Consider the following 25,900-nt stretch of genomic DNA (forward strand, 5'->3'; position numbering starts at 1 on the left):
CTGCAGTTTTCTCATATGTTCGTGTAGGAAAGGGGTGGAGATGATTTGTTGGATGCTGTAAGATAGATCCAAATAAACTGTTTTATTTATTTATTACATTATTAATTATTAAATATATTTCAGATAGTAGTAACACAGGACATGGCTGTACAAGAAATCAAAATATGTTTACTTGGCGTAAGTAATTTACAAATTAATTTATAAATCGAATTTCAAGTCCTTGAGAGTCAATTAATTGACTAAATAAATAAAAAGAGGAATTGATGTACGAGTGTAATAAAAATTAAATTCTTGCTGATTGATTCCAAGGTATTTTGGTTTACCATCAATTTATTTAAAATGTTAATTATTTGTATTAAAATTTAGAATGTTGATATTTTAGAAAAATCAGTCAAAATGCTAAATTTGTAATTATAATAAATTAAATTTTATAAATAAAAAATGATTACAAACATTTTCAAAATATTGAAATTTTTTAAACTATTCTGTTTTATTTTAAAGTCAAATAAAAATTTTGTTAAATTTATTAGTGTAAAAAAATTGATAATTTTCTCTCAAATTTTAAGAAAAAAATTGCTTTATTGGATTTTTATGAAGCAATGTTCTGTAGACTTATTTATTCTAATAAACTGCACTGTCTAAAATTTTTTCATCTTACAGCTGTGCCGTTTATTAGTATGTGAAGGTTTGTTAGAAGGTGACTATTCTATTTGGAAATTGCGATGATTAACCAAATAAAACCTGTAACTTTTTCCACTTTATTATTATTCAAGTAACAATATAACACTCAACACATTCACACTTTAATGTATGATAAGAGTGAAAAGACTGAATAGAATGTGCAATCTTATCTTCCTTCAATACTCAGCATTGTTATTAGAGGATGTTATTTATAACTTTTTCATCTTAGAACTGCATTGTTTATTAGAATAAATATAGTATGTATTACATTTATAATGTGCATCCAATATACATGCTTACCATATATATACATTTATCATACACATATATTGAATGAAAAATTCATATGTATTGTCTGTAAACTAATTGCTTTTTTAACTGTAAATAAGTAAATTATTATATTCAATATATATTTAACTTCTAAAAATTATAATAAAATATAATAAAGCTCCACATGTTTTTACAGCTTAAATTAATTTATTTTGTTTTGATTTGATTATCATATATACAGTTTGTATATCATAACAGTCTCTCAGTAGTGAGTTGTGATATAAAGATGCATTAACAAGTACGAGGGTTGTTCAAATGAAAAGGTATGAAATGACACTGTGGGTATAATTGAAGTCTTTATTCAAAGTAATCACCAGAGGCCTGAGCACAACTATTCCACTGTTTATCGAGCCAAAGGATTACCTGTTTCCAGAATTCCTGTGGCTATGATAAGAGCCAGTCTTCCACTGTGTTCTTCAGTTTGTCGTCCGAGTTGAAGCACTTCTCTTTGAGATGTTTTTTTGAGTGGACCAAACAGATGGAAGTTGTAGGATGACATGTCTGGGCTGTAGGGTGGATGCTCAAGCTGCTCCCACTTGAACTTGGCCATTACACTTTGTGTGACCCTGGAGATATGTGGATGCGCATTATCGTGGAGTAGAATCACTCTCTCCGCGAGCAGCCCAGGCCGTTTGTCAGCCGGTTTAACACCTTCTGCAGTCAGAAATCTGATAACACCTTGCTGCTCCTCAATCATTGATTTTTACAATGTGAACACCATGATGTCCTCACACGCACTGCCACGTCAATTGGAGAACACACAACTGTCTGCTTCTCTCCTGCGTCATGTGCAGTTGCACGCGCATGACACATAACCACACCAGACACTACATTCACGTCCCTAGCTGTCTCACTATGGTATACCAAAGTGGCATGTTCCCATTTCAACAGATTTGGTTTTGATGTCATTTTGTACCTTTTTATTTGAACATTCCTCGTAACATATTCAAAATATACATTGTTTAGAATCTTACTTGTTTATACTTTAATTCAGTGATTCTCAACCACTCTGCTGGGCACTTTAGTGTGCTGCGAGATTTTTAAAGTGTGCTGCCACTGGGAATACCCACACGTAAAAGATGTCAAACAAGTAGTTCAATCTGTTCTACCTTCCTAGGGAATGTTTGGAAACTGTAACCAGTATTACCAATAACTGCCACTAGTTATCAAGGTGTTTAGAAAATGTGACCTAAATAACGAATGGCGTTTAAAAATCACTGTTGTTATGTCACTGGTTGTCCTGCGGTACTTTCCAAAGTAAATGTGCGTGCCACCAAATTTTTAACTTATTAAAAGTGTACTGTGATGAAAAAAGGTTGAGAATCACTGCTTTAATTTATTCTGTTTAACAATTTAAATACATTTTATAATGGATTCAGATGAGAATGTCATAATTTTCTTAAATTCTTCTAGCAAAACATTTGAATTGAATGTAAAATATTGCTGGATTTTTAAATTTATTAGGAACAAATGTTTTCACTGTCTTCAATGGTCATCATTAGGTTCAGTATTTAAATTATAAATAAATAATAATAATGGATAATAAATCTTTGTTTTTATTAATTGTAAACTGTTTTCTTTGCCTTTCTTACATTAAATTTATTTTTTTTTCAGTTTTTATACTATATTTTGATGATGATGGATTTATCTTGTTCAAAATATTAAATAAACAAAACAGACTTCTTCTAGAAGACAATACTGTAGATTTGGATAATATAAATAGTACTGTTGACATTTTGAGAAAAATATACTTTGGGGAGTAAAAAACAAGCCTGTAAATATTAGTAATAAAATATGCAAATTAGTGATGAAAGTTAAATATTCATAACTGTTCTCACTAGCCATTTACAAGCATATATAACTACTACTACAGAAAACTTACTTAATTGGCAAAAAATGATTTTTTCACTATGTTTTTTATTATTGCTTGTTATGGAAACCAAATCTTATAAATAATTATAATTGGGAATGATTCTCTGTTAAGATTGGTCTCTATAACAAGCAGTAATAGAAAATACTGTACATTAACCAAGTTTCAAAGCCTATGGTTATTTCATTTAACATAAAAAATCTAATAATACAAATCAAAATTAATAAAATATTTAATATATCTTAAAAAGTATGTAGTTCTCATTTTAATTTTGGTTGATTGGTTGACTTTTTTGGCATGAGCCATATGGGCTAATAGTATGATAAATAAATAAATATAGACATATAAACTGTACAGACTAAACAACATTAGTAAGTAGCATAGGAATGCATGTAACAGCTATACAAAAGACAAAACAGCAACAAAGATATTTAAAAATATATTGATAAAATAAATAAATAAAGCAGTTTAATCATACTGGACTTTCTGAAAGTCATAAATACTATGTACAAAACTATTTCATGCTAATTTGTTTGTTATAGCATAATAATATATTGAACTGATCAGTGAATATGTGAAAATGTATCTGTAAAGACTATTTACAGGAATTACTACATAAATTATAATATAGAAAGAAATTTTTTCATTTTATATTCTTATTACATCATTTTTGAATTTTAAAAATGTAAAAATAGTCTATCTAGTGAATAAGTTGTGCTTGTTAATAAAATTTTTGTTGGTCTAGACCAGGGGTCACCAAACTTTTCTTCACAGTGGGCCAGATACCTGAGAATAAGTGTGGGCCATATAACCATTTTGTTCAATACAATACACTGAATACACAAAAAATAAAGACAACAAACATATTTACCAAAATGTTATCAAAGAAGGCAACATTAGCAATAAGATAGTTTTAACTTGTATTGCCATGTTTAACATGGCTAGGTATTGCAATTGCTGGATCTCTCATTCAGCAATCCAGCTGGATCCAGCGTATTCTTTGGCCTGCTGGATCTGCAAATACTCAATTAACTTTCTAAATAATGGCGCAAAAGTCTACGTTGTCGGTGTTGCCGCGTTTCTACATGTGCTATCGCTCGGCAGAGAGGGTGACGTTGCCATTCAGTGTGGCACATGCTACACCCCCTCTCTACACTGCACTGCCTGCCCTTTTACCTCTGCTGATCTAATTGTCAGTTGACTTTTCACTCTCGCCAAATAAAGTGTCTTCGTGCTAAATAAAATAAGTAACTCCTCTCCTAGTCCTGGTGCATAATTCTAATTTACGGTCGGTTGTGACATCAATGAATCATGTGATGGAATGATCTCAGTTTAAGCCTATAAAGAGCTGCAGCCTTGTGGCTTGTCCACGAAACCTAACCTATAAACTGGCCGTAAAAGCTCTCTGTAGAAGAGAGTCGAGTTTGATAACTGCTGACACAACCCTGAAATTTATCTTAGACAAACTAAAAACCCAGGACACAAGCCAGGACGCAAAAGAATCAGAGAACGGCGTCTTATCGAGGTCACAGGGATGCTGATTTACATACAGAACCCGAAAAACTATAACCAAAAAGTTAGAAAGCACGATTATTCGTTCACAATACCGAAAAAAATGTAATGCGTCAGATGAAAAATATGCTGAATCGAGTAAATACATATGTAGTGGAACCAGCAGCAATGGCTGAGGATATTATGGAAACGGAAAACGATGATCCAGATAACCCGCATTCATTCCCTGAATTTCACATTGGAATAAGAATCGGAGATCCAACTAGAGCGTGAGAAAGAAAACTTCATGAAACGAAAAGAAACTAGTACTGAGAAGGATTATGATAAGTTATTAAAAAAGGAAATGGCTGTTTATGAACGTGAGGGAGTCAAAGGTAAAAACTTATCTTTAATTTATGATTATTTGATGACCCTGAAACCAACTAGCATAGAGGCAGAAAGAGCCTTCTCCGCAGCGGGATATATATGCAGTTCATTAAGAAGTAGGTTGGGAGACAACACCATCAATACCATTTGTTTCTTGAGATCCTACTTTTAGAAAAGTCAAAAAAAAAAAAGAAGTGATTGATTTAATTTTATTTAATCCTTTAAAATACTTTATTCAAGACAAGACTAATATTTTATAACTTCTACTCTAATTCTATTAAGTAAGAGTTTTTAACTTTTATTCTATAAGTGGTTAGTGGGCTAGGCTAGGCAATTTTATTGTGAAAATTAGTGAGAAACTGAGACTACCTAGTTAGTTAAATAGTTAATTAAATTAATGAGTATCAGTATCTTAGATATATGATGATATGAATGTATGTGATTCATGATTGTGATAATAATAACTAACTACTAGACTACTACTAATTACTTACTCACTACTTTACTAACACTAATAATTAAATTACTTATAAATAACTACAGACTGATATGTAGAGCCTATATAAGAAAACTGGTAAGACTGATAGCCACTTAGCCACTGATTATCCGTCCTTACATTATTATAATATAATATATTAATATAAATTAATTAGTAGAATTACCTTTGCTATTATTTAACTTAAAGATTACATTATAATTATAATCTAACTAAACATTTAAAGTTAATTATCTCTATCTCAAGTGTTAAACCGAACCAAAATTAAGTTTACTACGTAAATGTGTAAGAAGTTTTACTGATTTACTGTATAGTGACTAGTCTAAATAATAAAAGTTTCTTAAATATTAAAAAAAATGTTTTATTTCTTTAAAAAACCATAAATTACTGGATGGATAGATAGATAGATAACACTTTATTGCACCAAAAATACATCTGTGCTGGATCCGCGCTGGATCCAGCTGGAATGATATTGATCCAGCAAAAATCCAGCTGGATTGAAAACACTGCTGGATTGCTATCCCTAAACATGGCAATACAAGTTAAAACACAATTACTGCAGCAGACCCATAATCGCTTTTCTTAGAAATTTCATTGCAGGTACTTATACAAAAAACCCACTGGTATCCAAAGTCTGCAAAAAGTCACCAAATTTTTTATTTTACTGATTTTCCTAAAAATTATATTACCGTCAGATGCAAAAATTAGATTGACAAATTTAGACATTTTTACTTACACTTGTTTTAATTTTTTCTACATAGTAAGTTTATCTACAGTCTGTGATATTTCCATATAAATAATTATATTTTAGCTCATTTGTGGCACAGTGTGGTGGTGGATTCGATGAACTGACCTCGTGGACTGGATCTGGTCTCCAGGCCATAGTTTGGTTAACTCTGATGTAGACAGTTATGAATTAGGTTGTTGTTATAGTAATCTGTAAGACAATCTTACAATGCAGAGGTTCCTAACTTATTTTTATCAAGAACACTTTTCACCTTAAAAAATGTTGGAACCCTACAGATATAAACAAGTTAAAGCATACTAGGTAGCCACTTTACACCAAAACCAAAAGTAAACAAATAAATATGATCAAAATTAATTAATTAAAATTGAAATCAAATCAATTGAAAATTAAAACAATGTTTTTAAAAACCATTCAAAAGTTGTTTTAAAATTTTCAAATTGTAAATCAAATTTATTTTTAAATTTGTTATTTGCATGCAATGGTGACAGAACATTTTGCTTTTAATATATATCTATACAGATTTAACATTTGTATTTTTATTTATATGTTGGATCCTTTTTAAGGTTATGATTTTATAGCTTTAGTTTGTTTTACTGTTTTCATAATTTCCATTTCCTCGTCAAACATTATATCCATTACCAATAAATCAATCCTACTGTTTATAAAGCTATAAATAACTTTAGCATGTGTATAGTCTCGGTCCTTGTATGGTTAAACAAGGACTTGATCTGAGACTAAAACAATAACATCTCATGTCTCAAATCTGCATTGGCAAATTCGTACATCACTAGACAACAGATTTTATTGTGGAACCCCAAATTTTTATTATTGGTTTCTAATTTGTGTTCCATAGAACCTGCAGAATACATGTTGGGAACCTTTGTTATAATAGAAACAGTCTAGATTTGACAATATAGTATTGTCTTAAATATATTGATTGATTCAGACAAAATTAATAAAGTTAAGATAAAAACTCAAATGATTTTTACTATTGATAATTGTTTCAAATGATATACATTTCTGACTCTTGTATTAAGTTAAATGAATCAGTGTGGAATTAACTTTAAACAAAATGGTTTATCAATTTGAATCAAATATTGAATATTTTTTTATTAACATTTTGATTATAATGTAATTTGCTTAAAAGTAGATAATGCTGTATCTTGTAAATATTATTTTGATAATTAGAACAAAGTTAATTGAGGCAGAGCATTATCGAAGCCTTTTCTATGAGGCTTATAGAATTGTTTTTGTTCTCAAAATCTGTTTAATCAATTTTTATTAAACTTTGCCATTTTCCATTAATTGTGACTAGCAATCCAAAAATTCAATAAATGGAGGTCTATGACTTCATTTCCAAGCGATTGACAAAGCAATATAACAAAAATCCCGAAACTTTGTCATGTGATGTTTCATGATTGCTACCATATCTTCTATGGGTTTTGCTATAGAGTTGAGTTTATTCTCAAAATTTAATGGACTGATTTTGATAAAACTTTGCCATTTTCCATTAATTGTGATGAGGAATCCAAAAATGTAATGAGTGTCCATTTAAGTATAAAAATAGGGATTGAGGGGTTTCAATATAGAGAGAGGTTAAATTGACAATGTCCATACTCTGATGTGACTGACTGCACTAATGGAATTTATACCTAGGAGTCAAAAATATGAATAGCATTGCATGCACCTAACAGAAAATAGGTGTGAAAAACAAACAAAACACAAGACCAAAGCAATCGATGGCAATTGCTTTGTTCTTGGATCGCACCTCAGTGTCAACAAGTGCAAGATTGTCTCTCCGTACCTGACCAGTGCAAGGATTGTGACTCCCATGGCTGATGTAAGTGGCTGGTATAAGTATTGTCTCTTTTGTGGCAGCAAATGCGACGTTGACCTGTTTACATCTGCCAGAAGGATTGTCTCTTCTGTGTCTAACAAGGGCAGGGATCATTTCTTTCTTTTCTGGCCCTGCCTTAATTGTATTGCGATAGTTGCACAACTTTGTCGTGTGATGTCCTAGTTAATAAATATTTGGATCTTCTGATTTGATCAAAACTCTGGATTTGTTAGTGTATCTACACCCCATATGCTAATAAATCCTGGTACAGATATAAATGTCTATAATTCAAGTTTATTAAAAGGTAACATTATAACAAACAATTTTTAAAATAAAAAGTAGATAATAAGGGTTGATAACATGTATTTCTAATGTTTAATGTATCCACCATATGCTTTGATTATAGCCTTTCATCCTTGGATAAAGGCTACATCAACTCCACTTTTCTGTGATATGAATGCTTTTCATAAGAAAGGCAGCCCATTTTCACAGACGGAATTTCTTAAGAATCTCAACACTTTTATAATATCTAGCAAAACCTTTAACTCAAACTTTGATCACATGGACTAATCCAGTGGGTTCAGATCAGATGACATGGCAGGCTATTTTTTTTCTGGTTTTCCTTGCCAATTGATCCCTGCCCAGACCATCATATTTTTGGGATGGTGAACTCTTTCAGACGTCTGAACTGTGTGCGAATATCTTTCTCTGATTTGGCATAGTCATTTTGCTTATTGAATTTTTTTTCTACAAAAAATTTTATCTGTGAAGAGCATATTTTTTCACATCATACTAAAATGTAGAAGACACTGAGGTCAGTGTTACAGGTACGTTTTTTATTGCAAGCACTTTCAATGAACCTATAGTCATCGTCATCAGGTGAATTCAGAAATTTACCGAGAAGTTAAACAGAAATAATCCAATGTAGAATAGAATGCTTAAAATTTTAAGTTGAAACTTTTGTCAAAGCTGTTACGAACACAAAACAAATATTCAAATATGTTCGAAAACTGAACGAGCAGTAAGCTCCATTTCACATCATCTCCATACCTCTGCAAAAGGCAATGATGGCAAATCAACCTTTTCTTCTTTTTAAGTAAGTGTCAACATGTGATAGGTATTATCATATGTTAAAGTTTTAAGTTTGAAGTCTTTTTTCGGTGCTAGAAGTCTTGATTGTATTTCCGAAAAAATTAGTACATAAGTTTCATTGAAGATACAATTAAGTGGAAGTTATTGGGAAAAGAAAAATTTAATACTGTTGGTTTCCTCATACTTCTTATTGGTATGTACAGTAAGTTTCTTGTAGCATTTCCAGATTTTGGCAAATTTCAGATTTTTTTTTTATTCTTTGAAGAAAAGTTGCAGAACTGTTTGTTTTTTTTTTTAGTTCCTTTATGGCTAACAGAATAAAGACTGAAACTTACATAGAATTCAAAGTGTTCAGTGAATGGGATTGTATGAAAATTTAAATGAATGTCAGTGCCAAAAACTAGGCAAATTTTGTACCAGAACTTATTAGCATACTATCTATATGAATTAATATAGATTCAATATTATGAATCTATGAAAAAAAATTAAAAGAATGTAAGAAATCTTAGTGAAATATATAATTTCAAAAATCAAATGTAAGAAGCCTTACATTTGATTTTTGAATATCAAATGATAATACCAACTACAAACTTATATTTTTACAAACTTAATAAATATTAAAACTAACAAACTAATATATTCTTATTTTTGAATTATGATGAACTGTTATATGAAATGGGATGTTTGAAACAACCCCGATAAGTTTACTCTTAATTTATAATTCTTAATAGCATAACCATATGAAATATATTTAAAATTAATATTCCATTTCCTGATTTGAGCAACAAATCAATTTCCCCGAGTAAAATCAAAATTACTGAAAAATGTTAATCAAAATCGAATAAATTAAAATATTTTGTTTAATTTCTGATTTAAAATTATGATTTTTAAATTAGATCATTATTTTTAATATTGCTAAAATTAAATTTTAAAATAATACAAATTTTGCAATTTTTTATTTTGTGTATGTTTATTTTAGGATTCTGGTGTGGGAAAATCAAGTATTGTTCGAAGATTTGTTAATAACACATTTAATCCTACCTCAGAAAGTACTATAGGGTAAAAGAATTTTTCAAATTAAATCTACTTTATTCTCTTACTACTATTTATATAACAAAATTATTGATACAAGTTTAACTAAATTCATATATAAAAAACAATTCACATTTAGCAAATATTATTAATGGAATACAGTCAACCCCCCATAACATGTTAGATATGTTCTGGTTTTTATGATATCCATTTTTTTATGAGTTCTTAAATACATAAGCCAATCACAGCCCGGCATGTACGCAGTTTACAGACTATGGCTGTTTGAAAGGTTTTCTTTCATAAAATTAACCGATTGTACATTAATTTGACTCAACATTTCCAAAATACGTATAATTTTTTGGGAATAATCTATATAAACTATGCTATAAACAAAAAATTGTAGGATTACTTACCAAGTGTGCACCGTTTGACGATGCCATTGCTTAAGCTTGTTTTCATCGTGGAGTGGTGCATCAAATGGCACTCACCATTCAATACACCACTCCATGAGAGATCATGATAAATTATTTTTCTGCGAAAACTTTGCTGAACTTTGGAGACATCATTAATATAAATATAACTTTTATGGCCGTTAAATAATATATGGTTTTTAGTAGGTTCGCTGCTTGTTTAGACTCAATGGTTTGTGCAATATCTGCTATTGGTCTAGATTCGACCAATCCTGTCACGACACGAGTCGGTGATGACGTTTTACTGAATTATATGAGTCTCTTTTAGCGTGTTTATACAAATACGGTTGCAATTTTTTCACCGTCATATAGGAATCCGAACTATATGAACCCGTTTTATAGGGGGGTCTACTGTATATCATTAAAAATAAAAGAACAATTTTTAATCTGTATATTAGCTCAATTATTTTATCACAAAATATAATTAAATACAAATTATACAGAATTTTAAAGTTTTACTTGTCATTATATATTTGGAACAGTGTCAACTAATCACATAACTAAAACATTTCTTAATGTATAGCAATTTCTATGAAATCCCATACAAAAGTAATCATCTTGAAAATGTACTAAATTACTATCTATTATTAAATTATATCTATTGCTATTTAACAAGGTGTATCTTGAAGAAAAAAGAATATACTGGCCCAGTAATTTTTACTGGGAAGTATCTTTAACTGAAAATAACTAATGATATTTTTATAAATTTATTTTGTAAAATGATCATTTATATCAGAAGTGTGAAATTCATTTCCTTTACTTCAAAATAGCCTCTTACAAGACATTTGCAAATTAGGTGCTATTTTACAATTTAATATTTACAACAACAATCCATACAATATATTATTAGACTATAATAAGGCTAAGTTAATAATAGTTAGCTGAGTTCCACGGAGAAGAGTTGTGGGCACTTAAGTCATCTCCAGTCAGTGCGTTGAGTGACCTGATGGTTATTTCTAAATTAATAATAATTTTGGAAGCAACGGTTGGACAGAGGTCTGGGTATTGTAACTGGCAGCACATCTGCACAATAAGCAGAAGTTGCAGGTTTAAGTCTCACTCCTGACCAATTCTTTTATTCCAAAAATTTCTAAATTAAAATTAATTTATTATAATTATTAATTATTATGGGATGACAGCTTAACTGCCTACTCTTAGACAAATTACTTCATATCTAATTATTTTATTATGGACCAATAATCAGGTAGATTGTTTGACTTTAATCAAAATCAGGTTTATGGAGTTGTTTATATGCAAAAGCAATTTTTTTTATATGATTCCATTGTCTTTTCAGCAAACATAGTCTATCAGTTCACAATTTCTCTTTCAATATCATTTGGACAAACTATTTGTATGATAAATCATTATCATGTACCGGTACCTATCCTTTCATCTATTGATTTCTGGTGAGATGTAGTAATTTATTTAATGGAATCTGCTGCATAAAAAATTTCAATATTGTATTACAACTGCTGTGATAAATTTCTGTCTTGCAAACACTTCACCCTGAAAAAATTGCATGCTATTCTTTCATTTAAATTTGAAATAAGAATAGTCTTTTAACTTCACTACAAAGTTATACTAAAATTAATTAACATTGAACCTATACTATACAGAATCATATTATTTGCAAGAGAAATTAAATGATGCCAAAAATAGATTTTACCAAAAGCATTGCAGAATTTGTTACATCTTTGTTCTTATAAAGCATTGCAAGTCATAAAATAAAATAAAGACACTGAGTTCAGTGTTAGATGCATACATTTTTTTATTGCAAACACTTTCGACAAACTTATAATCGTCGTCCTCAGGCGAATACAGAGAATATTTACTTCGTGTTCTTAATGGCTTTGACAAAGTTTCAGCTTATATTTTATGCGTTCTATTCTACATTGGATTATTTCCGTTTAATTTTTCAGTAAATCTCTGTATTTGCCTGAGGATGACGATATAAGTTCGTCGAAAGTGCTTGCGATAAAAAACGTACGCATGTAATGCTGAACTCAGTGTCTTTGTTTTATTCTACAATATTTTGGCATGATAGTCATCCTATTAATTGCAAGTCATTATGTGAAAATACAAACCATGTAAAAATTTTAATAATAAAACTACTGAATTTTAGAAATTTGTTGATAGGATGAAACTATTTTGTTACTTTAAGTTATTAATAACCTTTTACCTTGTTAGTATATTTTTGGGTATTTATAATAAACTTGATCTAATTTTTTTTTTGAACCTCTAGAGAATAATAAAATTGTTGATTTCATTAAATAATAATTAAATCCATTCACACAATATTTCATACTTCCTACTGCTAGCCCACTAATTATGATATTAATTATCAATTAAAAATTTATCAGTAACAAATTTTAAATATTGTAAATTTTTTTTAAACATCATTAAAAACTCGGTTTGAAATAATTTCATTTTAATATAACGTTTTGTTAAAGTTATTCTCTGTTAAAAAAAATAGATTTAATGTTTTGCTTTCTATATAAATTGATATTTGTTTATTTTTAATATCTGATATTTTATAACTTTTCTACTTTTATCTACTGGAAAATTTATCTAATTTTATTGTTCAAGTTATCATTGTCATCAATTCTAAGGCTATTTTTTCATAAAGATATAAGGTCACTTTTAAACTTTCACTATTCAGCCTTATCTAGAGCCAGAATGTAATAAAACTAGGAAAATATATTTTCCAGGGCACAAGGAAGAAACTTTTGCAAAAACAATTAGGACAAAACTTTACAGAGAGGAAAACTAGTGCCAAGTTTCCACAAATGCAAAGGACATTTAGCTTATTATATAAAGAATTGTGCTTGCTGTATAGTTTGCTATAACCAAGCCTTTTTATTAACGTTCCACCAAAATGGTAGTAATAAAATCACACATGTTAATTATATTAATATATATATATAAAAAATTTATTATTTCTATGTAATGCTCATTTTTTCTAATAGCTTTATGGCATAACAGCACATTCCATCTGAAAAATAACCTTGGTTCTATGTCTCAGCATTCTCAAACTTTTAAAGGCAAACAATCTGCCAGATTATTGGGCTATATTAAAGCTAATTTTAATAATTAAATATAAAGTATTTTTACTAGAGGTAGACAGATTATTATTATTTTTGTATTAAGTTAAAATGTGTGTGGAAGAGAGATTTCTTCAAGTGAAGTTATATTGTTCAATATGGCTAATATGCCATTATATTCTTCTGCCAGTTTCTAACCAAGACTCCAAAACAATGAACAGGTGACATCTTTATCAAAGAACCACATTCATTTTTTTTTTAATTTCACATTTAACATTGTTCACAATATGCATTTCGGCCAGATACTAATAACTGAAGAATCCATCTGTTGTCAGTCTTCCTTAATCTTGCGAACAGAGTTAGATAGTTGAAATTCAAGACCAGTTATGGAAAGATTAGGGACAGGAAGCCCCGATTAACTGTATAAGAACTTTTATGCAAACCGGAAGTCACATTATTTCAGTTCAAAAATTTCTTCTGTAAGGAGTTAGATAGGATGACATGAGCCAGTTGCTAACAGGAAAAGTATGATGTATAGGGGCAAGACACTACTAATTTGAGATGGAGTGGATATATTTTAAATTAAACAAATTTAATATGATTAATTTTGATAAAATATAATTAAAAATTGCAGCCTGGCATTGTGATGATGTCACAATAAATAATTGTTTGTTTACTATTTAAAATATTGTCTTTTTAGTTAAAACTTACTGAAATGTGTAAGTATGATTTGATTATATTAGTCATAGAAAATAAACACCTTAAAATCTTTTAGCAGCAAATAAATTAGCCAATATGTTTAATTAATATGAACATTTTCAACTGTTTAAATGACCATCAACTAACCAACAGTAAATCATATACAGCAGAACAATGTATAAAATGACTGTGGAAGTTTAGTATGATTAATCAATTATGCAAATTAAAGATTGAGATTTAAATATGTGAAATAAAGTAGGTTGAAATTAAAAACACACTTGAAATTGTTCTACAGAAATGCAATGTTTAGAAAAATATATTTTTTTCATTGCACAGTTACATCAAATGCTATTATTGATAGGATATTTTCACTTTGTATCAATATTAAATTTAAATTCAAATATTTTATGAATCAATAGGATGACAGTTTTGATTGATACAGTTTTATATTCAAAACTGTGTATCAATCAGTTTTAATAGATGATATAACTGTAGTTATAAAAGACAATAAACTATTATTGTTTATTATTATAGATAATCAAATTTTTAAAAGTAATTTAGCCTAATTTTATTTCAGTGCTTCATTTATGACAAAAAATGTTGTCCTTGATGGTTTTACTTTCAAATTTAACATATGGGATACTGCAGGACAAGAAAGAGTGAGTATTTTAAACATTTTAATAGCTATTATCATTTGGTACTATTTGCTTTTACATGTATATTGTGATTCACACAATATGTTTACATCATTCCAAAAGAACAAATTAAAATAATAAACAATATATATATATATATATATTTATCTAAAATCATGTGAGAAATAAAAAACAAAAAACCTTTTGCTATTTTGAATAATAGGACAGAGAATAAGTTCAAAATTCTGATGTTTCAGTTTGATGTGTTTATGTGGATACATCTAATTCTCAATTTACATGGTGATTAATTCTGTTTTAATCAAAATTAATGTTTATAAAGGAAATGGCAGGATAAGTTTAAAGATTTCATTTCTCTTTTATTAACCAATATATAATGAATGATTTAATTTAATATTTATTTTAAAGTCCACAATGTCACTTTTGTTACTAACTTCTTTGATCCCAGTTTTTTTCTCTAATTCAACTATTAAAGATTTTGTTTTTTTTGTTTTAATTAATTCTTTATAACTTTCCTACTGTGAAGTTACATTTAATGCATACAGTGTGAATTTGAGACAGGATTCTGCATTTTGTATTATCTTTTGAATGTGTAAGTTGAAAGTAGGAGTGATGCAAATGCTTATAAATATTAATTTTTTTCAATAAATATACTTAATTTGAAAATAAATACTGAAGAATATTTTAAAATATCATATTAAACTGAAAGACTATATATATATAATGTAGAATGAAATCTTTTCAATTTTTTTGCTGTATTTAACTAAAATTATGCTGTTCAACTACTTTGAAAGTAGTTTTATATGTTAGTTGAGAATTCTAACTGGAAAATATGTTTTCACTTAAAATTATAAACTTTTCTCTCTCTCTCTCTATCCAAATGGATTGGGAGAGGATAACAGTTTTCTTTGAATCTTCATGTGAATTTTAATATTTTTTTACAATTTAATTTTACTTTGGAATGCATGACCTGGATAATTAATTTAAATCCTGTATGTATAATTTAGCTTTTAAGGTACTTAATTATTTATAAATTAAAAATTATTTTTAAAATTCAATATTTGTCATAAACTATTTTATTTTTATTTCATTGTTACTAAATAAAAATTATTTCCAACATAAGAAATAGACTTAATTTTAATTTATCAAAGTATTTTATCATAAATATGTCAGATTTCTTTTCTTTCTTATATTCAAAAATAAAATAAATCAATAGTTTCCTAAACATATTAATAAAAAAAATATGAAATAAATTAATTTTAAATATTTTCTGTATTAAAAACATTATTTTTATGCCAATAGTATCGGGCATTAGCACCTATGTATTATAGAGGAGCTGGGGCTTCCATCATTGTGTATGACATTACACAAAATGTAAGTCATTATTTCAAATTACTTTCTTCACTTAAAACATTTTAAGTAGAAATAATATATAGAAAATAAGTTTTAAAATTTTAGTTTTTGTGTGTAAATAAGATTTCTTTGTTTTTAGTTTATAGTAATCTAACATTGTTAAATTAATTTGTTATTAACTTTGAGTATCATGAAAGAAATGGTGACATGTAATAACTAAACTTAAATTATGATTATAATATATTTTTGAAAAAATATATATTTTTCAAATATTTGAAGATCAGAAAAATCAAATATCAGAAAAAATATTTGATTTGCTTGGCTAATTATTGTTGAACATTTAAAAATTCATGTAATATTTAATTAGATAACCTCATGTACTTGTGATAATGATCAGTGATGATTGATTACCTAGCTGTAGAAAATATATTTATATATCTAAATTAGTCTGTATATTTAGATAAAATATAATTATACGTATTATATTTAAATTTTTAATTAAATATTAAAAATTATAAATCATCTGTATTTAATAACTTTTGTTAATCACAATGATAATATAGGAGTTAGCCAATAAATATTTAATTTATTTCTGATTTCTAATAATTACAGATTATTACAATTTCAGTGTACATTTGCAGCTGTGAAAAGTTGGGTTCGTGAATTACAATTACATGGTCCACCTAGCATAATTTTAACAATAGCTGGCAATAAATGTGATTTAGATGATAAAAGAGAAGTGCCTTATAATGGTAAATATTTAAATTATTGCATTAATATGTTGATATTAAATAAAAAATTAGTGTTCAATAAAGTCAGTTAAAATATTCACCTTTCAACTGAATTGTTAAATAAAATCAAATTATTGTAGTTATTACTATTAAGAAATGAATAATAATAGCATTAAAACATTTTCTTTTTGTGCTAATAAGTTAATTAATAAACCAGCAATGAGTTGTTCAACTTTCCCAGCAACATTTAAAATTTTATTGATGCCATCTGTTCATATTTTATTAAAAAAAACTTTTTATGTTTTTAAGTATTAGAAAATGGAAAAAAATCTTAATTTTGAGGTTAGGGATCAGACTTACTAGTCCAGTAGGGTCAGACTTACTAACAAGTAAGTCTGACCCTACTGGAGATATATGCACAACCTCCATTATCTCCTCATCTTGTCGAACTTTAACCATCAAAATTTAATAGCATCAATCCCCTTAATAAAAAAATTTTCAACAAAAAGCACAGGAGTTAAGCTTCAAACAGGGAGAACAAAATTGTGCCCTCCACATACACACTAACATCCATATATGTAAAGAAATTATCCCCAAAAGTTTTTTTTTTGCATTTCTTGACATTTTAAGGTGTCTTGAGCCCAAAAATGTAAAAATCTGGGGGGTCATTTTTTGCCAGATCACCATACTTTCTCTTTGTTATAACAGCTGGGAAAGTAATATGAAAATAAAAGTAAAAAAATGTGTCTATACATACAGGCAGTCCCTCACTTATGACAGAGTTCTGAAGTCATAAATTGAGCATAAAAAAATAACAGTAATAATGGAATACATTTTCCAATATTACACATAAACCTATATAATATTATGTATGTATGTTGTACCATATTACAATAGAGTGGCACTGTTTAAGTTATTGTCATGCCAACATTTAACATTTCAATTAATTACATTTTATTAACAAATTATCACAGAAATGTGCAGATAGTCACCTATATTAAAAGGAATAAAAAATCTGAGGTAATATTACAATTTGTGTGTGTAATTTATTTTATTTTTATTATTAATTTTTATTAATTTAATTTAATTATAAGCTCAGTTTAACCCTTATTATAAAATAAAAATGAGAAAATTACCCCAGACTAAGCAATTTCACAGAAAGTAAGTTTGGCTTGTTTACATTTTGGATGCTTATAACATAAATCTGAGTTAAATATGAATAAGGCTTACTAATTACTGTTTTTTACTGTTGTTAGTATATACCTACCTATGGTATGTTTTTACCCATTATGTATTACCTGACAGTAATTATATAATTGTGCTGTTAACAATTGCAATGGATTTTTGGGACTTAAAAATAGTTCTTTTAATGTACTAGTTTTACCCATTGTAAGTATGGATAATCATAAATCGAGGAATGACTTATATATATAATTTTTGTTAGCATTATTAGATGGATTTATTAGTAATAACATGTTAGACATTTAATTTTTAAATGTGTTATCATGTAAAATTATATTGAGCAATTTTTAATAATAATTAATCTAACTAATGTAGCAATTAAATTAGAATACTTCTTTTAAGTTTACTGTGAAAAAGATAAGACAATGTAAATGGTTTTCAAGACGGTCTTCTTAATGAAGAAAAAATACATAATTATAGTAGCTCTTCTAAAAAATAAATCAATAATAAGCTGCATGATAATTTATCTCCCATACAATTATATTAATCCAATTATTGATGGCTCTATTTGCAATTTTTTTTATTATTATTAAGTAGTATCAATTTCATATAATAGAGAAATCAAAAACCAGCCAATCAGCAATGTCAACCAGCCATGTCCATTTAGAATTTTACTGTTTTTGTAATAATAATTTTGCGTATGTGTGTGATAAATTGCTGCCACTTTAAACTTAATAATTTATATGGAAAGGCATTCTATAATATAATTTTTCTGAAAATTATTTACTTACTTCATCCTATAATCTTTTATTAATATTCAGAAAATGAATATTAATAAAATATTAGCAGTGTATTTAATAGTTATGAATAGTGAAGACAGATTGTGGGAAAAAAATAAAAGATAACTCTTTCAAAATGTATCTGTAGAAAATTTTGTTTTTATATATATGATAATTTTTAATGATGAATCAATAATTTAAAATATTTCATTTAGTTGCAAAGAAATATGCAGAAGAAATTGGTGCAATTTTTATTGAAACAAGTGCTCTGACTGCTGTTAATATCAGCGAAGCATTTGAAGAAATCAGTAAGCTATTTTGATTATAAAATTTACAAAATTTGTGTTGTAGATATATTTATTTAAAATTTTTCTGACTACTAATTCTCTATACATCTTTTATTTGTTTCTGTTCATCTAAACTTTGATAGTTAAGAGATCAGCATTAAGTATCTAAAATGTTGAAGCATAATGTGACTAGATATTTTTCTGATGTAATTTTATGCCTATGAAATTTTTCAAAGATATTATTTATCTTATCACAACACTTCTTGCCAAGATAGTTTTATTGAAAACTTGTCATACTTGTGTTCTTTAAGTCTTATCCCCAAATTTCTTGTTGTGACACCAATATAATCTTTCTTGATTCCTAGTGTGTTCTTGTAAGGAATCTTGTACATCCCTGCTTTTTCTTCTTTTTTAATGTTATCTTTGTTATTTTTTAAGATTGTGTATAGGTTTGGAGCTCTTTTCAGAACCATTCTTGTCTTCTTGCAGTTCACAATTTCTTTTATAATTCCTTTCATATTCTTGTTATATGTAAACTTTGTGACTTTACTGGGATTATGTTTTGAAGTTCTTGCTGTGATCTCCAAACTTAAATACAATCTTAAAAAAATTTGAAGAGTAGGCCTGAAATGTAGGTTTTCAATAAAACTATCTCGGCAACAAGAAAGGCATGCTGTGATAAGCTAATTTGATGAGCATGTTCTGTTTAATATTATACGTATATCTGAAAGTTGCAAGTAATAATAAGCCTTATTTTTTTCCAATTTTTAGTAGCCTGTAAAACTGTAGTGTATTGGGTGATCTGTGGTAATCTATGATAAATGCTAGCAGATGTAGCATATTATTTAAAAATAAACATAGTTCATAAGTAGTGTGTTCATAACATATGGCTTAATTTAGTTGTTCTTTAATGAAACCACAATCTAACAGCAAATGAATTGCATTGTTAAAGTTTTTTAATTATTAAGATTACCTGTAATTTGAATTTTAATAATACAACTGTCTTCAGAAATTATATTTGGAATACAGATATTTGGTGTTGCATTTTGAAGAGCAAATAGGATTAGCCATACTAAAATATTCAATTAACAGGAAGCACATTAACTCATTCAAAATCCTATAATTATAATAATCTTAATTTCTTTTCTAATAATTCTTGCGTTGAATATCAAATCAAATCTTTATTTGCAAATGGGAATAATTTCCCTGTTACGGGGGGAATACAATCAAATAAGTTGGATAGATTTACATTTATATTTTACAGTAGTTTTTTGGTCATTACAAGTTATTTATTATTTTCTAATTTATACATTTATTTCGCGTTAAACATTTATATTATAATAGAAGTTTTGTATAAATATATTAAAATTATTTTTATTTCGTTACGATTTTGAAGGATTATTTTTAAACATATTTAAGATATTAGCTTAAGTTTTTATATATCCATTATTTTAATTAAATAATTATAAATTTATCTAAATCCTTTTATTAATATTGTTTAAATTTATTGTAAGATCAAGTTGCGAGTTGCTATTGCATATACGAACAATTTCATATTGATCATGTATACTATTAAGTTTTCTACATTTTAATAACAATTGAAAAGGTGAAAATTCCTCAGAGTTACATAAAAAAGCATTTATTATTCTTGAATTTTATATAATTATTAATGTAGAGGAAATATTTATTTAAACGAAATTGATTTATTAGTCATTGAATTATTAGTCATTTTAAATTACTTGTGTTCATTTTCGATTTGTAGATTGTCAGTCTTTTGTTTTAAATCTATAATTTTTCCACCAGTTTTATTTATTGTTCCTTAGTTTCACGTAGATCTTTATGTATTAATTCTAAGTCTTCTTTTATTAAGGTCATTTGGCTGAGCAGTTTGTCATTTGAAGTATTTATCAAATTAGATATTTTATTCCATAAGATTGCAGTTGTAGTGTCTAATTGGGTATCCGGGTTATTTAGTAGTGTTGAATTAGAATTGCTTGACTCACTTGTAAAGTTTTGAGAACATTGTTGAAGTAAGATCAGATTATTATTCTCTTTCTCTATAACATCATCTTGTAATTCTTTTTTCGAGTGTGATCCATAGTCCGTGATGAGTTTAGAATTCGATGTGGACAATTGATTCTGTTTGTTCTCTAGTCTAGTTCGATTAAGTGGTGGTCTTCCACGTTTCGTAGGGGATCGTTGCATTTTAATTATTGTTAATATTTACTCTAACGAAATTAATTTAAACTTATTTTAGCCAAAAAATTAATCAAAAGTAGTTTAACTTAAATTCCAACTTAAATTTTGAGCAATATGTCCAATTTAAAAGCAAGATAGCCTTATTATTTTTATTAACTTTTATCTGGTGCTTTTTACTATGCTGTTCATATCAACTTGTTGGTTCTGGTGATATATTAAAGGGAAAAAAAGGTATCCACATTTACTAAACTTCTCGTTTCAAGGTTAAATGTTATTCTGTTTTCGTCTATTATCAGGATATCATTTCGTAGTTTAACATATCGATTTTGATGTTTTAAATCGTAGTAAATTGGTAGTAATTGTTTCCTTCTTTTTCGTGACTCATTAGTGAGATATGGTGCAATTTGCAAATTTCCCCAATTTACCAATAGTTTTTGTTGCTTCTTTGATATAAACGTATTAAAAACTTGGTCTCGAATCTGTTTATTATTGAAGGAAACTCTAATTACTGGATTAGCTGATTTATTGATTTGAGTTATTTCTGAAATTTCGTCTTGAGATATGTTCTTTAGATCCAATGAAGTATTAATAAATTTCAGAAATTCTGGTTTAGAGACGTTTTTTGAAGTGGGATAGTTGTATAATATTATTTTATTATAGTGATAGTCGTTTACCAAAGTATCCATTTTATATTGCGTCAGATCTTTTTGAAGTTTTAAATTATCAATATGCAGTTTCAAGTTATCTATTTGATCTTCCATTCTTTGGAATTGAATTTTGTTTTCTATGGTTTCGTGTATTAAGTTCAAGTCTTCTTTTATTGATGTCATTTGTAGAGATAGTTTATCATTCGATGTATTAATTAATTCCGAGATTTTGCTCCATAGATCTGACATTAAAGTGTCTTTCGAATTTGACGACGAAGATGAATAAAAGTCTCTGCACTCACCTGATAAATTTTGTAGATGTTGTGGAATGGTATCCATGTTAGTTCCATTTGAATTTGTCGGAAATTCTTGTATGTTGCTTTCCACTATTGTGTTATAATCAGTTATCAGTTTCGTGTTGGTTGCACTTTGTTGCATTCTTTTGCTTTCGGCCTTCGTTCGGCTGCTCGGAGGTTGACCACGTTTAACCGGAGAACGTTCCATAATTATTAGTTAATATTAAGCACAATCATGCCATTAAAAATTTTTCAATTATAGAATCTTTAGAAAAGTTGAAAAAAAAAAAAAAATTGTACACGTTCCTTGATACTTTTCGAAGTGTTAACAAAAAGTCACCAACAGCGCTGCAGTCCAGATACGCCCCCCCTTGTGTTGAATATTAAGCACAATCATGCCATTAAAAATTTTTCAATTATAGAATCTTTACATTAGATTATTTATTATTTAATATAACATTGAAAGATGAATGATTCTCTTGATAGTTACAGTTATTATTAATTCTGTACATTGTTATTATTTAAAGCTTTTTTTCCAAATTGATATCTTACAGATTTATAGTGAAAATAGAATTTAACAGCCTCATTGCTAAATGACAAAATACCAGTGCCTTTTAATTTATAACTTAAAGGAACTAAGTGAAAACTTCAGATTATGTCCTGTCTTATATCTGTTGATATATTTAGATATTTGAATCAAATGTACTGTACAAGGATGAGTTAAAACAGGTTGAGAATGAGACTGGTTTTTTCTTTTTTCTGTTCAAAAAATTCCTTGGAAATATGATGCTTCTTTTGATCACTAGAAATGTACAAAGAAAATGTCATTTTCTACTCACTTATAACAAAAATTTTTTCCTTATCTCACAAGTTGCTAATGTAACAATTGAATTTTAGAGCAAGAAAAACATGTCATGTATCTCATATCCATCTTTTAGCCTATATTTGGAACCCTACAACTTTTTTCTGTTTCCAGTATTGAAACTGAAATTATAGGAAATACATTTCCTGTTTTCAACAATAGTTGTCAAAGTATCAGAGCAATTCTGAAGAGCATAGCAAAGGATGAGCTACTATACCTCTTTCAAGGATGGCAGAAACAATAGCAGAAATACATTGAATTCTGTCAAGAATATTTTGAAAATATTACAGTCGCTATGTTCCAGAGTGATTTTCATGTTAGGAAAAACAAAAAAGTTTTGTTTCAATTCACCTTTGTATATCACACATGAAATATTTGTTTAAGCTGTATGATGGTGTTTATATGATTTTAATCAACAAATAAGTAGCAATTTAGCCTTAAACAGAAAGAATATTCACATTTACATGTTGATTTTAAAAATCTGTTTCACTTTTGAAATGCATTTCAAAATATTATGAAACTTTTCTATAATTAAAATTAAGTATGTATGTATATGTATTATATGTATATAAAAAAATAATAACAATAAAATAACTTTATAAGTCTTGTCTATTTTACAGCAAAGCGTCTTCCTCGAAATAATGAACCACAAGCACCTAATCATACCATTCATCTCAAGAAGGAAAAAGTTAAGAAAAAATGTTGTTAACATTGATGATGTGCCTTTTTTTTGTAATTCGTTATACAAAAATGAAAACAAATTTATTAACTATTACATATGATAATTATGCACAATACTCATGCCATAATTAAGAAATTTATTTTCATAAATTTAAAATATATATAATATATTGAAAATTATTTATTTTCCTATACAAAATTTGTAAATTTATTAATCTTGAAAACTAATGGAAAACAAAATGCAGCTATATTTGTTTTCATATATTTTGTGTGTCTTTCAGAATGGTTGTGTTATTAATGACATATCAGCACACAAATATCCAAGTTTAAAATCATTAAGTGTCAAACTCTTATATAAAATGTATAAATGAATTTTACACTAAATATTTATGTAAAATAACCAGTTGTTTGTATACAAAAGTTAGTAATATAATTTTCCTAAATTATAATTATATATTTTCTCTAGTCTATGTTTAAAATTTATTAATATTTATATTATAATAATTACAAATAAAGTTTGGAGGTCACAACTGTATATTTTGAAAGTATTTCATTAAAATTTATTATATTAAAATTGTTAAACACATTTCTAAATTTGTGATATTGAAAATCATTATATCAAAGTGATACATTCTATTGCATTTTTAATACTTTGATAAAAGAAAAAGCTGTATATCAGTTTTTAATATATAAGACAATATTTTTATAAAATATTTTCATTATTATTATATATAATAAATTTGAATTATACAATTTTAAATAAAAAAGTTGAATGATACACATTGTTGAGTATTTTGTTATAATTTTGATTGAAACAAAACTGTAATTATGTCCCAATAAAAATTTTTTTCTCTTGTTACAAACTACAGTATGAAATTTCAAAAGTCATCTGCATTCTAATTTTACTGAATATTTTTGAATAGAAAAATATAAAAAAAATATAAATGGAAGAATCAGATTTCCATTTTATTTGAATGAAGACAGTAAAACATTTCTAACATGCATTACATTATATACTTTTCATAAAATAGATTAATTTCTTTCATATTTCATATATTTCCCTTTTTAAGTAATCATATCTTCATGCTTTCTCTTTATTGTATTTAATAACATTAAATAATACAAAATGTTTCAAATGCTTGCCATCAATTATATTTTTTAATGTTGTGTTGATGAAATAAGTTAGGCCAAAGAAATGTTTTGTTGGCATCTCTAATTATCCTGTCCAATTATAAACATATATGTGAAGCAATAATTAAAACAGACATTTGATTATCCATTTATTACTCATTTGTATTACTTATTTAAATTTATAGTTTATGATTAGCACGCTTTTAAATGAATAATGGAATTGGCATAATGAAAATATTTTATAATTTGAAGTAGGAATATTTTTTTGTTTGGAAATTATTTGGCTAATAAATTTTACATAAACTTTAGTATGAATAATAATAATCACAATATAATCATAAATTATAAAATGTAATAAATATAATAGTAATTTGAACAAGATTTCAAATCTCAAGTAAAATACCTTAAATATAGACTTAAATTAGCTCTCATTTTCTTACTTTTTTAAAAATTAAACTAATGAAGTTGATGTTAAAATTCTTTTATTATTTAGGTTGACTCAGAAATATATTTTTGTAGATGGTTTCTTTATTCTAAAAATCATCTAAAAAATTTATTGTAATAAGTGAAGTAGACTTAAAGTTGCTATTGTCAACATGTAATGAAAATCCAAGACTAATTTTCACACAAATACTTAGATAAACCAGAATGAAATACACAAAATTAGAAATTTTCTTTGTGTAACTAATTACCAATCAATGACCATTGAAGATCATTTAATGTATTATTTTGTTTGCTGAATGATCAATCTTGTTATTTATATCATTCTTTCTCTCTCATTAAGAATTAATAAGTGAAGAATTTTCAGCTAAGAAATTTTTAGAATGGGCCTGATGGCAATATGAAATTACTATATTGTTGTTGTTCAAAGAATGATGGTATCATCAATGCATTAACAATTTACTTTTCACCAATGCTCTTCTAA

At 27.3% G+C, this 25,900-nt stretch overlaps 1 protein-coding gene across 2 annotated transcripts; it reads left to right on the forward strand.

The window, feature by feature from the left end:
- Positions 1-24,518, forward strand: LOC111622550 (ras-related protein Rab-22A-like). Of its 2 annotated transcripts, none has more exons than XM_023364960.1 (8): positions 1-57; positions 124-177; positions 9,912-9,991; positions 14,752-14,833; positions 16,130-16,201; positions 16,809-16,932; positions 19,088-19,180; positions 23,784-24,517. In XM_023364960.1, the coding sequence occupies exons 2-8, from the start codon at positions 142-144 to the stop codon at positions 23,870-23,872; spliced, it is 576 nt and encodes a 191-aa protein (XP_023220728.1). In that variant the 5' UTR covers positions 1-57; positions 124-141; the 3' UTR covers positions 23,873-24,517. The 2 variants fall into 2 exon arrangements, with proteins under 2 accessions (XP_023220728.1, XP_023220730.1); XM_023364962.1 differs by having other exon boundaries at positions 16-57; positions 128-177; positions 23,784-24,518.
- The last annotated feature ends 1,382 nt before the right edge of the window (positions 24,519-25,900 follow it).

This window comes from Centruroides sculpturatus, unplaced genomic scaffold, assembly GCF_000671375.1.
Source record: "Centruroides sculpturatus isolate CEXI.00-Female unplaced genomic scaffold, Cexi_2.0 scaffold345, whole genome shotgun sequence".
In the NCBI taxonomy this organism is placed as follows: domain Eukaryota; kingdom Metazoa; phylum Arthropoda; class Arachnida; order Scorpiones; family Buthidae; genus Centruroides; species Centruroides sculpturatus.